Consider the following 15,823-nt stretch of genomic DNA (forward strand, 5'->3'; position numbering starts at 1 on the left):
GAAGCAGCGTAACGTGAAGATCATACAATTCTTTGCTTACTAGCTTGTCCCAAATTTCGAAATCTCGGCAATATTCCACTAATATATCGGGTGTTTAAGAAACATGGCTAAAAGCTTGCTATTTAATTATAGAACTAGTTGTAGCTTCGAACAGCCTGGGGGTCACGTTTTGGTAAACAAAAATTCCTGAAATTTTAGTTGGGAATTTTCGTTCGGTAAGAACGGTACGTGTCGTTTACCATGTGCCTAAAATTTCCGGATTGTCGGGCCGCGCTAGACTGGATTCTAGTTACAACATGAAACTAATACGAAACTCAAGAAACTTGTAAATGGTAAACGAGTTGCCATTCGGAAATTCCCAACCGGAAAACGCGACTACCTTTTCAGAATTTCCGTTTGTCGCGGGAATTTTCCAGTGGGACAAACCAAAAAAAACGTTCACCATTTACATCCCAACAGGAATTTCCGATCCGGGAGTTTGTGGAGGATTTGAGGCCAGGGCAAAGGACCGATTTGTTCAACGATAGCCTTCAGAGGCTTATGTTCCAGTTTGGTAATCTAGTTAACAAGCCCATTTCAACTTTGAATTCAAGACCCTTGTTCAGTTTAGAGTTAAACATCATTTGATCATCCGATTCCAGACTACTCCCCTGAGTAACATGGCTGTAAGTGATAAGGGGTAGTGGGTGGAGCTATATGTTTCTTATTGACTTATTCATGGTCCTATTTATTACCCTACTCATAACCAAAGTATTTCCTTCGCTTAGTTTGTCTAGAAAAGAAGATGTCAGTTCATGGTTGAGGTAAGAGGAAATGTTAAGGTGCAATAAACCTTTTCGGTGAATGACTCGACGTTTCAGGAAACGTTCATTAGTTGCAAGACACAAATACCTTAATATTTGTTAGCACACTCGTACAGTTTAGTCATCTTCACAATACCGTCATGCCAATATTGTTACAGCAATCAACATGATAAAGTGTTTTTTCTCTCGATAAGAGAAAGTGTATATAAATATACACACACAAGGACCAAACGATAACATTGGCGCAGCCTAAAACAGAAGGGTTCGATGACGTTTGATTGAAAATTCCACTGTACTGAAGGAACGATAAGCCGATTAAAAAATACAAAAATCAAAGGAATTTAGTCCTTACCGTAAGATATATTTTCTAATGGCTTGATATCTTTGCACGTATCTTCAAGTCCAGAAAGTTCCATTTCTTCTTTAGACAACTGAACATAACGGACGTATTTCTTTAAAGCGCTGGCACCAGACTCGTGTTGTTTTTTAAAAACTGTTGCTTGACCTCTGTTCAAGGTGATGGCGTTTGTACTGAGGAAATAAAAACTAACACTGAAAGCCGATCATAATTCGTAATGGCACAACCCTTGCTCCGGAAGACAACCATACGTATCGCTTTCCGCCAAGAAGAGGCTCTGCATTAAATCACAAGACTTGTTCAAGGTTCAGAGTCTCATTATCGTGCCTGTTTTGTCTCGTTTTCAAGCGAAGTTGTACGCTCCGATTTAACTGAAGACTGACCTAATACCCTACATCATATTAGAGTTTACATAGAGCTGGAGCTAAATATACTACCAATGAATTGGTGCTTTTCCATGGATTTTGCTTAAATGACAGTGTACCGACTCGAGTTAAAGTTCTCGTGTTTCCGGACTCAAGGCGCTAAAAAAATAACGTGCCCGGGGTTTGCCTTGTTCGATTGCGATGATATGAGTTACTAGCAGAAAATTTAGGACATAAGCTTTTCGAAGTAAAAACCACCCCAAGAAATTTGATTTTTTAAATGCTAAATTACCTCATTTCTGTGTATTTGAAATAAATCAAATAAAATCGCTTCGAGCATTATCTCGGGTTTTTTTCTTAGAGAATTTTTCTCCCGCGCTCTACTATCTGAACGCCTGGAACAGGCTACTAAGTTTCCCGACCCCTCCCTCGAAAAATTTGATTTAAGAAAACAGGCTTACTCTTACTTTCGGCTAAAACGTAACGTAATTTTCCCGAGATTCACCCTTCTTCCCGCATTTTCTCTTTTTTCATATTATTGTTTCGACAGAAAAATAAGTAGTGCAAATCAGTAGTGCAAAGTTTCGTTGAGGTTAATGACAAGTGTGCGGGAACTGAATTTTTTTTTGGTGCTAAGGGTATTGTTTAGAAACAAAGCAAACGAAACAAGTAACTCGGAAACTGGAGTATCGCACGTGATCGAGGGTAGGCGAAGAGTGAGGAAAGAAGAGGAAGGGTTGGGCAGACGGGAGGAGGCGAGAGGATGTTGTAACTTACCGGAAGTCTGGTGTCCTCACGCAATTACTGAACCTTCTCTAGTTTTCCTACATATTGTACTATAGTGAAGCATCGCAAGTCGCATCATAGTTACTCAGTTGTAAGCTATCGAAGGTGCAGTTCGTGTCTAAGACTTCGAAAGCCTATCTAGCAATCATATTGTGCACTACAAGAGAATGTTCGGTATCTATATAACTCTTATTAGGAAGTGAATATATAAGCGCAAACTGGATTACAGGAAAATTTAAAGTACATCCGATTAACATGATAAAAACACTCAGACATACGGAAGAGCATTAAGCTGCCCGATCTATATCCGTTTTACAGTAAACAAGTGCATTCCATTTTGCTCTGTGACTGTTCAGTAACTAATTAGATCAATGTTTCTACAACATGGCGTCAACTGAACTACGTAGGTGCCAGGTGAGGGAAACCCGAAACTGCTTTGACATTTTTGAGAAGTAGTCCTGTAAGTAAGTTAACTTTGGCTTGTGAATGGTGTTACAAAACACGCGAGTGAGCCCACAAAAATGCGGGACTAAAACTCGCACATGCCCATGTTCCATTAAATGATTTTTATCCACCACCGCGCGCACTCGAACTCGAAAGGGGTATTTGTGACGCAGACGGGCGTTTTGATTAGAACTTTACGTAAACAAGGCTTTTTCCTCACTGTCATAGCAATCAATAGCTTCCAATGCAGCCAGTAACTTAAACATGACACAACTTTCATATATATTATGACAAACCAGCCAAAAAAAGGACTTGTTCATCACGGTGCAGTTAAAAACTGCGATTTACGGTTTGAACTACTATCTTAAAACTCCGATTCATAATGGCTGTTATATTCAAATCAAAGATTCCTCCTTGGGCCGACGTTTTCCCACAGATCGAGAACATTATCGCTAACCCATCAGAAATTCCATTCTGCGTGGGAATTCCTTACGGTCTTCAGCTACAGAAAGAGATTTGGAATCCGGAGAAGCTGCGAGTCGTCCTTCATGTGAACACCGCTTCTGGACACAGCTTCTTATCACACCATGGGGTTGGTAAGAAGAACGAGATCAATATCTGGAACTTTTCTAAGGAAAAACAACCTGCAAATTCAGCAAATGCTCTCCAAACTTTCTCCACTGATCTTAAGTTTCTGCACATTCTCTTTGTGCAAAGACGCTGGATTTATGTCATGTACTGCACGGATTTGTCGTTGAGAATTTTCAGCGCAAAGTTCCACCCCGTTTCAACCACAGCTGTGAATAAAACTGTACTTAGCCTTGCGTACAATGAAATAAGAGACGAGATTATCACCGGGATTGCTGGGGGAATAATGACGTGGAAGTTCCCTATTGGTCAAACGGATCCCTTAACACCAGGTCAACTGATAAGTTGTTCATTCACGCCATTTGACTGGGTGATGTCACTAACCATTGACAACACTTCAAAGCAGATCTTAGCGATATCAGATGTTAGAATATCTATGATAGATATTGCAACGCATAAGGAAAGATGTTCATTTGAAAAGAAATGCGATTTCTCCTTCACTACCTGTGTATTTTACAGTCCTGCAAGCTACTTCATTACAGGTATATGCAACCTGATTTATTAAGCTTAAACACATTGTTTTACTCTTCACTTGTGGTAGGAGCTTACTCAAGAGCCCTTGTGATTTGTGCTTCATGCGTTTATTACTGGTAAAAGAAAGTATAGGTATATTGCAAAATTATTTTAAACACAGACGTATTTTTCCGTCAGTCATGAATGCGCGCAAATGTGATAGAAAACGGGATGTACCGGTCGTGAAAAGGAAAGTGTTACTGGGGATTAGACGCTATAATATGTCTAACAAGAACAGTAGAAATAAATAAGCCATATATATGAGTTTTTAATATTCCTGAGAAGACTATATGGCAAAGCATTTCAAATTGACATCAGCCAAGTTGAGAGAAAGAAAATTGGCCGCAATAGTAAAAGCGCGTTTTTAGTTTCATCCCTACTTTTTGTCACGGACGAGATCGCTGATGAACAGGTTTTCTTCCTTGCAGGCGACAAGAACGGATCTGTCCGTGCGTGGAGCATGAGTCTTAACAGTTTCCCAATGGTAACGCAATTTCTTGGTAAGCAACGGCGTTCGACGTTAGGAGGACGCAATTCATAATCTTGGAAAAACTGTGTATACTAGGTTATCCCATGGTACTAAGTTCGTTTCGTCGTTCGTCTGCATTTTCGACGCTATTTTGAATTACGTCAATATCTAGATAAGTTACTGCGTTCGACGTTAGGAAAACACAATTCATAACCTTGGGAACCCTGTGATACTTAGGCAGTTCTTTTCGTCGTTCATCTGCATTTCCGACGCTATTTTGAATTACGTCATTACGTCATATGCGAATGCGCATCACCCTGGCTCGATCAAGGTCAACCGGATGATGCAACTGACGTCCAACACACCGAGCTATTTGAGTCCGGCAGGGGAATGAAATTTAGACTTGATTTCGAATCAGTTTTTATCACTGAGATGTCGATTCATTCCTTCCTATTTCGGTCTTTACACTACATTGTCAGGTCAAGAAATGTTATATACCGGCCAAATCGAGCCGAATTAGAAATTTCGTAGACGACAAATCGGAGTAAACACTAGGTACATTTGTATACTACTACTTTAGTTGAAAAAACCCTACCATGTGAGCATAGGTGGCTTTTAGCGTCTACGAAGTCGACGTGGCTGAACGACTTCGTAAACGCTAAAAGCCATACAAGAGAGAAACCTCTGCTCGCATAGTAAAAAAGAAACCTAGTTATAGCAAGAAAACACTAACAATACCACAACAACTTCAAAATCTTCATTAGAACCAGAGTGAAGGTTCATTTCAAAAAGAAAAATAAGCAAGAACAAAAAGTGCGTCGGCCGGGAATCGAACCCGGGTCAACTGCTTGGAAGGCAGCTATGCTCACCACTATACCACCGACGCTTTACAATAACATGTCTTTTTCAGCGTTCTTTTGTTAATTGCAGGCCACACCGCTGAAATCACTAAACTCTTGGTACACCCCAGCGAGCCACTACTGGTCTCCAGTTCTCTGGACAAAACCATCCGAATATGGAATTTCGACACATGCGCACAGACTTTCAAGCTAGAGACCGTAGAAGAAATTATTGACATGGAGCTTCTCAGCAATGATCTTCTCTACTACCGCTCAGATCATCACGTAAAAATCTGGAGTCTTAACTTATTTCACAGTCTCTTCACTGTTCTCAGCTCGCGTATAAGAAGATGGTCTCGAGTGAAATCCCCAGGGTACCCTGCTAGGCTTTTAGTGCATGCTGAGGATGGTGGGGTGAGACTGGTTTCGCCTGTTCATGGATACGAGCTTACTACTGTACTTCCTATAACGACTACGACAGCGGATATTGTTGATGTGGCTCATAATCCAAGACAAGAGAAGATTTATCTTGTGTTGAGTACAAGGGAGGTTCTTGTATTTGAGAGCGACACTAACCCATGTTGGTAAGGCATTTAGATTTTATTTTATGTCATGGTTGCTGTTGTTGTTCTGTATGGTGGCCAAATATAAACGCGCTACCTTGTTAATTGGCGCGTTCCGGCGCCAGCGCGTGAGCGTGAACTGCTGCTGTTTCCGATCACGGTTTTGTTTATTTCGTGAGAGAGCCGACGTAAATGTTTTTCACAAGGTCGCTGATTGAGGTAACACTGCGCTCATCGTCGTGTAATTTTATATCAGTTTAACTTCCTCGGGTTGGGGGCAAAGAAATCTATATTGTTCCATCGAATTAACATGGATTAATTTACGAGGCTTAAACGAGAGAATTTAGACTTAGCCTGGTACTCGAGCGTTTCCTGAAATTTTCTTCAGCAGTTGCAGCACAATGTGTCATGAAAAGAGCGAAAAACTGAGAGAGAAGCGTGGCCGTTTACGTTGAGCCTTCGCCTGTTCCCTGGCGTTTTTGAAGCTTTCCAATGATCCTTCCCGCTGCACACCAAAAACATCCATCACCGGCCGCTCGGGCCAACGGCTAATGCCCAAAATTCCAAAAAACTTTTGGCTATGAGACAGTTTTAGTCTTGTTAAGACATGAGCTGCGTGAGGGTGGGTCAGGGTATGTTTTGCACCATGAGAACGAGGGTTGAACCTTGACCCAGTTTCCCGTGCAACTTCGTAACAGACAATAAAAAATGGATAAATTCAACAAAACAGTTCCACAGTGCATTTTGACACAACACCCAACCCAGACTTAAGCAAACGTTATGAAAAACAGCCAATTTACCGACTTTATAAGCCGGCTTTACTCGGATGTGGGAATTCTTTCAACACTTCTTGGGTCTTTGTGACTTGAAATCAACTTTTTTTAAAACAAAAAGTGAGAGACCACTAGAATTCTACTGATTTTTTTTGTTATGAAAATTTATTGCAAGATTTTATCTAATGACATAAAAACATAAAAATGGAAAATAATATAGAAAAAAAAGAATCGAACCCGGGTCAACTGCTTGGAAGGCAGCTATGCTCACCACTATACCACCAACGCCTCGGTGTCGTTTTGACAGCAATGTGGCACACCCTCCAAGACCAGTTAATCAAAGATTGACTCAACTCTAACTTTCCTACAATAGCTGTCAACCGTCAAAGAATGGGTATCACCTAGGAGGAGCGGGTTCTGCCTTATTTGGCCTATACGGGGATGTGCCACTGGACAGAGTATGGTTTTTGATCTCTCTATCCTAAACAGGGTATATAATTTGGTGTGAATCAGTCCTAAACAGGGTATTAATTCCTTGTGAATCTGTCAACAAAAGCGATTGCTACAACGTGAATTTGCTCTAGCGTTCTTTTTGTCCTTTGTCCTAATCACGATCAGGGTAATAAAACTGAGGGTGTTGTCCTAAACAGGGAATGTATTTTAGGAGTTTTTTGTCCTAAACAGGGTCAGGTTTTCAAATCCTCAGCGGCTCACCCGCGGGCAATCATGTTTATTTCGATAATCATGGCAAAGTTGCATCAAGTTGTACTTCACAGATAAGGCTTCAGTTCTCAATATTTTACCGACTTTTCTGCAGCTCATGATCATCTTCCGTCTAAAACTAGGAACTGATTTATTCTCGGCCCGCCTTGATTATGATCAGGACGGGTATTTGTGGAAAATTTCTCATCAAAAGGCCATGATTAAAGTCTAATGCACCTCTTAGTCAGCTGTTTTTTAATTCTGTGATATGTCTCTTCAGCTCTATACCGCTAGATGGCCTCTTTGTGCATTCCCCTCAAATTGCTACTCTGTCTTGGGGCTATTACTTTAACTATAAATTTTTAAATTGAGATCAGACGAATGGATGCGCGCAGATTCATTTCAGGCTTTGCCCTACAGAAATAAACAGCCTTTCAGCATTTATGACAAAAGCTATGGTGAAGCGTTAGCATTAGTTGGTCCATTAATAGCAGCAAAAAAACGCGGTGTTTTGGCGGGCTTATCTTCATGGCACCTGAGGCCGCACGGAATAATGAGGCCTAGGGACTAGGAAAGTCCTTACGTCACTCATTTTAACGCATTCTGATAGGACAAACAAAAAATGCTTAAATTATTGAGAAAAATAAATGCGTCGGCCGGGAATCGAACCCGGGTCAACTGCTTGGAAGGCAGCTATGCTCACCACTATACCACCGACGCTTCGTAACTGTTAGAGTTTTTAGTTCATAGTATGATTTTCTTGAAAAAATGGCAGGTGCTTCTATCTGATCCATTTGTATCCCCATTTTATTTCTCAAGTTAGAGATATGCATCGTCGTAAATGTGAATAAATCAGTAAAATACTTAATGAAAAGTATAAAGGAGCAGATTTGGAATTGATATGAACTTCCTGTTCATTATAACCCTTCTGATGTACCAGCATTTTGCTGGTGGCCAAGTAAAACAAATGACGCTTTTAATGATGTTTTCCATAAATGACGCAAATTTCCTTCTAAAGAGAAAGGTTTTTTGCCTAATAGGAGAAACACTCCCTTAATTCGTAATTTTAAGGTTGACATACGAAAAAGGTTTTAGTTATTATAACTGACTGCTCACGCTCAGATGGCTCCTGGTGAATGTAAAAACTTAAAAGCAAATTTGATTTGAAAAGACTCAGAAACACGGAATTGCTATCCATCGCGTCGGTGGTATAGTGGTGAGCATAGCTGCCTTCCAAGCAGTTGACCCGGGTTCGATTCCCGGCCGACGCAAAGATCAGACATCAATTTTCATTTTCTTAATTACACAAACTTTTGTTTAGAAACAGCTAACTAATAAATAACCCATTTGCACGATGGCGTCATATTACTACAACGACCACAATCCTTTTCGTTTTCCGGCTTACATTTTTAAATTTGGTAATCCAAGGGAGGTTGAAATAACAAAAGCTCTAATTTGCACAAGAGAGCAAAACCATGAAGGATTCTGGTCGTAGTAGTAATATGACGTCATCGTGCAAGTGGCCTATTGTACAGCAATTAATTTATTTTGCAACCTCGTTCCCAGGTTGCTTTCCTAATCGCAACCTCGTTTCCAGGGTCCTCTCCTAATCGACTATTAAGACCCTGGGGACGAGGTTATTTATTTTGTTCATTAGATACTTCCGCTAGAAATGAGGAATAAACGGCAACTATAATTAATATGTGGAATGCCTTTACTATGTTCTGTTTTTGTTTCAATCTGTTTTTTTGTTTGTTTGTGTGTGTGTGTGTTTTTTGTTTAAGTGGGTTCAGTATTTTCTTATCGAAAAGAAAAGAAAAGAAGATGAAAGGATATGTTAATTTGTATATTTTGGGCTATTTTTGAGCCTAAGGTTCAGGCGTTCAATACGTTAAATTAATATTCGTCCTGGTGGGCCTGTGCCTTGCTTAGGTTAGCCCTTTCCACAGGTATACCATAAGTGTTATGTGGCATATTAAGATGCAGCATTCTCCCACTAAATACTTTTCACTTTATTTCCCAGTGCGTATCAGCTGTGGGCAGCTGAGAGTCCCGAGGAAGGAGTCTGTAGTCTTGCCATGATAAATTCGGAGTTTGCCCTGGATGAAAGTTCAAATCCTTTGAAATCCGGATTACTCTTCGCTGGACACTTCAACGGACAAATATCACTGATCAGCGGAAAAGGTACCCTGGGTACCAGACGTTTTTTCTCGCGTGCAACGGGAAGCTTCGTTTCGCCGGCCGCAGGCTGGCAAGTGTTCGGCCGAAGGCCGAAGACACGAGCGGCGAACCCGCGCGGGTCACTTTTTTAAACTTGATCGAAACCGGAAACCGCGCATGAAAAGCCTCTGGCGCCCAGGGTGCGGAAAAGGTGCAATACAATAACTTTATTTAAATTGAGAGGGAGACGTGTTAATAACCTGGGTAGCTGGCGGAATTGTTTTTGCGCCGGTGGAGTTTTGCCGCGAGAAAATTCAAAGCTTCCCCTCACCATTCTCCGCACGGCTTTTCAGGTCCTCTTCCAAAACAATAGAGAAGAAAAGTGATGACGTCACAGAAACCAGGTTTTTGAAACTGTATGAGATTGGTTGGCAAATCATGATAGAACAAGATGAAAAATATCTACTTGCTAAATTAAAAATCAGCCTGCTGGTGTAAATTGGTGAGGAGATATAAGCAACCTTATACTGCAATGACTCCGTATGGCTCCTTCTAAAATAGTCCTGGATTGTAAAAGTTAGGATCCCAGCCAATTTTAGAGGGATTTGTGTGGAGTCATCAGAGCAAACTGGTGATTTTATCCCCTGGTCAATTTCCGTTAACGGGTTGATTTGTGGCAAGAGATTTTTGTCATCATATTCTTTCTGAATACGCTGTCCAATCCCACAATTTCCCTAATTTGAATGTTTGTGAAGTCACACTTCTCTTTTCTTTAGTAATAGATCTTGACATTTTAGGAAATCGTTTTGTAAAATTACGATCTAACAGAAGGTGCAGCTAGTGCTTCACAGGGTGACTCTCATGGCCACAGGCAGTCCAACAACATTCATCCATAAGCACGTAGACAGCCGAATTCAGAAATTTGTTTGAAGTGTTTCAGGAACAACTGAAAAACTTGAAATTTTCGAAACTGGTCCGTGGAGGTAATTTCCGAAAAAAAGGTTTTCTATCTATGCATGAAAATATACAGGGGTCATAACAAAATGACAAAAACTGCGAAGGTTATGGAATTCACGAGTCTTAATTTCCCTTGACTTTTGTTATCTAGATGTCTACATGAAAGATAACGTCCAGGCCCACCAAGGCCAGATCACTTTTCTGAGAGTTTCGGCTTCATTTTCCAAGTCACATGACAGTCTTGCCGCAAAGGATCACTTGGTGTCCTGTGGTACGGATCGCACGGTACGGATATGGCAACTTATCAACCCAGAATTAAATCGCGTATCAATCCAACAAAAGGCCCTTGTCAAGTTGCTGCAGTCGCCTAGAGACTTGGCAATGGCTGGTGACACCCTGTGTATGGCCATGGCTGATAATAACGTTGTCATGTGCAGGTTTGTTTGAATTGTCATTATACTGGTTTAATCAACGATAAAACGGGCAACAAAAACGTGCAGCATGTTTTGCATCATTGCTGCATATTAAGACATGGTAACCTGAGATCAGACTCTATTTTCTTTTCACTTTGTAAATAACATTCCGGCGGGAAGGTGAAACGAAAAGAGCGCCCCAATTTTACATCTCAGGTTAAAGAAATGGTAAACGTGCAGCGTGTAACCATCGAGTTATGGATGCACGCGGGAGGTTACTGAGCACGAAAGAAGCGTAAGAGTTAGAGAGCAACTCTAGCTTCTTGAGTGCTGAGCAAACCTCCCAAGTGCATCCATAACTTGATGGTTGCTCTGCTGCAACGTTAACCATTTTTTTTTATAACATTATCAAAAGAGAAAACATTTCTATTTGCCTTCGGTTGAGTCAGTCCTCGGTACTAAAACGAGTTTATGTATGCTATCATCTGCCCGCGCGTAAACAAATTATAAATTATGCCTTTCAAAGCCTTCGAAGGTTTTCTTTCAGTGATCAACCGTTCTTCGTCTTAGAGTAAGTACTCTCTACTTTCTGCAACATATCATATCAGAACACGGAACCCCTTTTGCCCAGAGAGTACTTCTTCGTTCACTTTAAGTTTGAGATAACCATAGAACATTAATTTTTGAAGATACCATCGAATCTACTCTGTGAGGTTTCCGTGCATCCAATCAAGACATATACTTTAATCTCAAACGCACTCTATAATCTACGATTACTACTAACATAATTTCAGATACTAAGCCGATTGCAAAATTTCATCTACGTAAATGTATGTCAAAACATTTACTATAATTTAATAAATGAAGGGAAAACTGCATGCATCTTCGCCTCCGTGGCCTAATGGATAAGGCGTCGGCCTCCTACGCATCAGTTGCCATGGCAGCCGAAGATTGCGGGTTCGAGTCCCGTCGGAGGTGTTTCTTTTAAACTTTTTCCCCCAAGCTTCAAAAGTGCTATCCTAAAACTTTCAAAGTTTTTCTCAGAGAAGACATCAGACAGCTACCAGAATACTTTCTATAACGGCATAAAAATTTTGTTACTTTACTTTCCCTGATCTCGCCGGGTAACTCGCATGCACCATTTTCTCAACGACTCATTGATTTATAAATTGAAAAGGGTTGTAACTTTCTTGCGTCTGTTTGTGCTTAAGCATCCACACGTAAACGCTAACATAGGCGTACTAAGTATGATGTATGACTTGATCATCATGATCGTAATCGGAAACCTCTGTTTTCGTAAGTTCTATCGAAAACGGCAATACAATGTTTTCAAAAATTTTTATCCTGGGAAACGCTTTCAAAAACCTGCGCTTCTGGTGCCCGCTTACGTGTGGACGACAGCCTAAAACGGAAAAAAAATCTCCGTTTTCAAAAATATCAAGATACGTGTGGACTGGGCTAAAGGTACGGTAAAGCGGAGAACAAAAACGTGCAACGTGTTTTGCAACATTGCTACAAAACGAGTTGAAAAGCACTGCAGCAAGTCTTGTGATAGGTTCTAAACTTTCAGACCATGCAACACCTTTATCAAAAAACTCGCATTGGCTGCCAGTTGAAAAGAGAATTGAATTAACCCATTCGCTCCTAGAGATTTTGCCGAAAAACGCGTTTTGAAGCTAGTCGAGTGGTTTTCTGGTCACTGTCGTGCTATAAAGAGCTAAAACTTACCACAAACTGGTTTACAGGTCGAACACTTCGCGGTCTTCTGATCCAGATGCAAAATATCAGCTTGCGAAGTTCGGGCATGCGCAGAAAGCAAAATTTCGACAGTTTTTGGGTTTAAAAGTGACACAGCAGTCTTGACTTTTACTTTTCGCTTTCTCTCCTCCCTTCTTTTTTTGCTTTTCTTTCCTCATTTTTTTTTCTCTTGCTGGGCATTTAGTAGGCTTGATTTTGGTGGGAAGAGTTTTTAGGAAAGCTTTTAGGATCTTAGGATTAGGCGAAAGGAAAGGTAGGTGGGTAATGGGACAAGATTTTCATGGAGATTTTCAGGTCAATGTCACGTGGTTTTTTGCTTGTTTCTCCGGTGTCCTTGACTGAATTGTGCTCATTCTGGTATGGTTTGAAAGATCTCTTCACTCTGCACAAGTTAGTGAAGAAAGTTGTCCTTGACCGTTAAAACTGATGACGTCACAATGGGTAGAAAGGACCTGGATCCGCACGGGCGGTTACGGGCGGTTCAGGGGCGAATGGGTTAAGATTCTCCTTTTAACCTACAAGGCCATAAACGGCCGGTCTGCAGACTACTTGAATCCTCTAATGTAAGTCTATCAGCCAGCACGAACTTGAAAAAAAACTTTAAAATAAAGGTCACGTTAACTTCTCTGTCCTCAAGGAGCTAGAACTGACAGCTATGGTGATAAAACTTTTTCAGTTGTGGCCCCTAAATTCTGGAATGTTATACCACAGAACATCAAGGAAGCAAAGACTGTTGACAGTATTAAAAAACTGCTGAAAACGTACCTTTTTAAAACATTTTTAAATTCTTAAGCCGTACGTTGCAAGACAGGTTTGAATATGAGTAGTAAACGCGCAAAAAAATACTACTACTACTACTACCACTACCACTACCACTACCACTACTACCACTACCACTACCACTACCACTACCACTACCACTACCACTACCACTACCACTACTGCTACTGCTACTGCTACTGCTACTACTACTACTACTACTACTACTACTACTACTACTACTACTACTACTACTACTACTACTACCACTAGTACTACTACTACTACTACTACTACTACTACTACTACTACTACTACTACTACTAGTACTACTACTACTACTAGTACTACTACTACTACTACTACTACTACTACTACTACTACTACTAGTACTACTACTACTACTACTACTACTACTACTAGTACTACTAGTACTACTACTAGTACTACTACTAGTACTACTACTACTACTAGTACTACTACTACTACTACTAGTACTACTACTACTAGTACTACTACTACTAGTACTACTACTACTACTACTACTAGTACTACTAGTACTACTACTAGTACTACTACTAGTACTACTACTACTACTAGTAGTACTACTACTACTAGTACTACTACTACTAGTACTACTACTACTAGTACTACTACTACTACTACTACTACTACTACTACTACTACTAGTACTACTACTACTACTACTACTACTACTACTACTACCACTACCACTACCACTACTGCTGCTGCTACTGCTACTGCTACTACTACTACTACTACTACTACTACTACTACTACTACTACTACTACTACTACTACTACTAGTACTACTACTACTACTAGTACTACTACTACTACTACTACTACTACTACTACTACTAGTACTACTAGTACTACTACTAGTACTACTACTAGTACTACTACTACTACTACTACTAGTACTACTAGTACTAGTACTACTATTACTAGTACTACTACTACTAGTACTACTACTACTACTACTACTACTACTAGTACTACTAGTACTACTACTAGTACTACTACTAGTACTACTACTACTACTACTACTAGTACTACTACTAGTACTACTAGTACTACTACTACTAGTACTACTACTAGTACTACTACTACTACTACTACTACTACTAGTACTACTACTACTACTAGTACTACTACTACTACTACTACTACTAGTACTACTAGTACTACTACTAGTACTACTACTAGTACTACTACTACTACTAGTACTACTACTACTACTACTAGTACTACTACTACTAGTACTACTACTACTAGTACTACTACTACTACTACTACTACTACTAGTACTACTACTACTACTACTAGTACTACTACTACTAGTACTACTACTACTAGTACTACTACTACTACTACTACTACTACTACTACTACTACAGCAATGTTGCAAACACGTTGCACGTTTTTGATCCCCACTTTACTGACCTTTAGCCCAGTCCACACGTATCTTGATATTTTTGAAAACGGAGATTTTTTCTCCGTTTTAGGCTATCGTCCACACGTAAGCGGACACCAGAAACGCAGGTTTTTGAAAGCGTTTCCCAGGATAAAAATTTTTGAAAACATTGTATTGCCGTTTTCGATTGAACTTACGAAAACAGAGGTTTCCGATTACGATCATGATGATCAAGTCATACATCATACTTAGTACGCCTATGTTAGCGTTTACGTGTGGATGCTTAAGCACAAACAGACGCAAGAAAGTTACAACCCTTTTCAATTTATAAATCAATGAGTCGTTGAGAAAATGGTGCATGCGAGTTACCCGGCGAGATCAGGGAAAGTAAAGTAACAAAATTTTTATGTCGTTATAGAAAGTATTCTGGTAGCTGTCTGATGTCTTCTCTGAGAAAGACTTTGAAAGTTTTAGGATAGCACTTTTGAAGCTTGGGGAAAAAGGTTTAAAAGAAACACCTCCGACGGGACTCGAACCCGCAATCTTCGGCTGCCATGGCAACTGATGCGTAGGAGGCCGACGCCTTATCCATTAGGCCACGGAGGCGAAGATGCATGCAGTTTTCCCTTCATTTATTAAACTAGAAATACGTAAATCGCAGGACCTCGCGAAGGACCTGGGGGGGAACGGCAAGTAGGGAAGAAAATTTGTAAATCTAAAAATTTTAACAAGAAGTGATTTTGAAAAGCATTTCACTATAAAAAATTGCGATAAAACATTTCTTAAAATCATTTTAAGATTAAAAAAAAAATTGCTAAAAAGCGACGACGTTTCGACGTTAGCTGAACGTCATTATCAAGTCAAAATAAGTTAGTGATTTTTGGTCTATAAATACTAAAAAAAAAAAAAAAAAAAAAACTAAAAAAAAACAACAATAGCTGATTGTAACGTGAGACGTTAACGTTTTAGTATTTATAGACCAAAAATCACTAACTTATTTTGACTTGATAATGACGTTCAGCTAACGTCGAAACGTCGTCGCTTTTTAGCAATTTTTTTAATCTTAAAATGATTT

At 40.0% G+C, this 15,823-nt stretch overlaps 2 protein-coding genes and 5 non-coding genes across 7 annotated transcripts in view; 3 read left to right on the plus strand and 4 right to left on the minus strand.

Moving 5' to 3' along the window:
- Positions 1 to 1,004, minus strand: part of LOC140935935 (potassium voltage-gated channel subfamily A member 7-like) — a 15,352-nt gene extending 14,348 nt beyond the window's left edge. The window contains exon 1 of the mRNA XM_073385511.1: positions 918 to 1,004. The gene's annotated coding sequence lies outside the window, so the exon portion shown is untranslated. The remainder of the gene's footprint in view (positions 1 to 917) is intronic.
- Positions 1,005 to 2,904: 1,900 nt separating this feature from the next.
- LOC140934215 (uncharacterized) overlaps positions 2,905 to 15,823 on the plus strand; it is a 42,098-nt gene continuing 29,179 nt past the window's right edge. Inside the window, exons 1-5 of the mRNA XM_073383880.1 lie at positions 2,905 to 3,886; positions 4,346 to 4,417; positions 5,317 to 5,809; positions 9,287 to 9,447; positions 10,532 to 10,817. Of these exons, the coding sequence (XP_073239981.1) occupies positions 3,139 to 3,886; positions 4,346 to 4,417; positions 5,317 to 5,809; positions 9,287 to 9,447; positions 10,532 to 10,817 (1,760 nt within the window). The 5' untranslated portion in view covers positions 2,905 to 3,138. The remainder of the gene's footprint in view (positions 3,887 to 4,345; positions 4,418 to 5,316; positions 5,810 to 9,286; positions 9,448 to 10,531; positions 10,818 to 15,823) is intronic.
- Positions 5,201 to 5,272, minus strand: Trnag-ucc (transfer RNA glycine (anticodon UCC)). The gene has a single exon. It is a non-coding gene; the product is annotated as a tRNA-Gly (tRNA).
- Trnag-ucc (transfer RNA glycine (anticodon UCC)) lies at positions 7,912 to 7,983 on the minus strand. The gene has a single exon. It is a non-coding gene; the product is annotated as a tRNA-Gly (tRNA).
- Positions 8,463 to 8,534, plus strand: Trnag-ucc (transfer RNA glycine (anticodon UCC)). Its single transcript has one exon. It is a non-coding gene; the product is annotated as a tRNA-Gly (tRNA).
- Trnar-ccu (transfer RNA arginine (anticodon CCU)) lies at positions 11,681 to 11,771 on the plus strand. Its single transcript is given in 2 exon segments — positions 11,681 to 11,717; positions 11,736 to 11,771. It is a non-coding gene; the product is annotated as a tRNA-Arg (tRNA).
- On the minus strand, positions 15,264 to 15,354 carry Trnar-ccu (transfer RNA arginine (anticodon CCU)). Its single transcript is given in 2 exon segments — positions 15,264 to 15,299; positions 15,318 to 15,354. It is a non-coding gene; the product is annotated as a tRNA-Arg (tRNA).

The sequence above is a fragment of the Porites lutea genome, chromosome 4, assembly GCF_958299795.1.
Source record: "Porites lutea chromosome 4, jaPorLute2.1, whole genome shotgun sequence".
NCBI classification, from domain to species: domain Eukaryota; kingdom Metazoa; phylum Cnidaria; class Anthozoa; order Scleractinia; family Poritidae; genus Porites; species Porites lutea.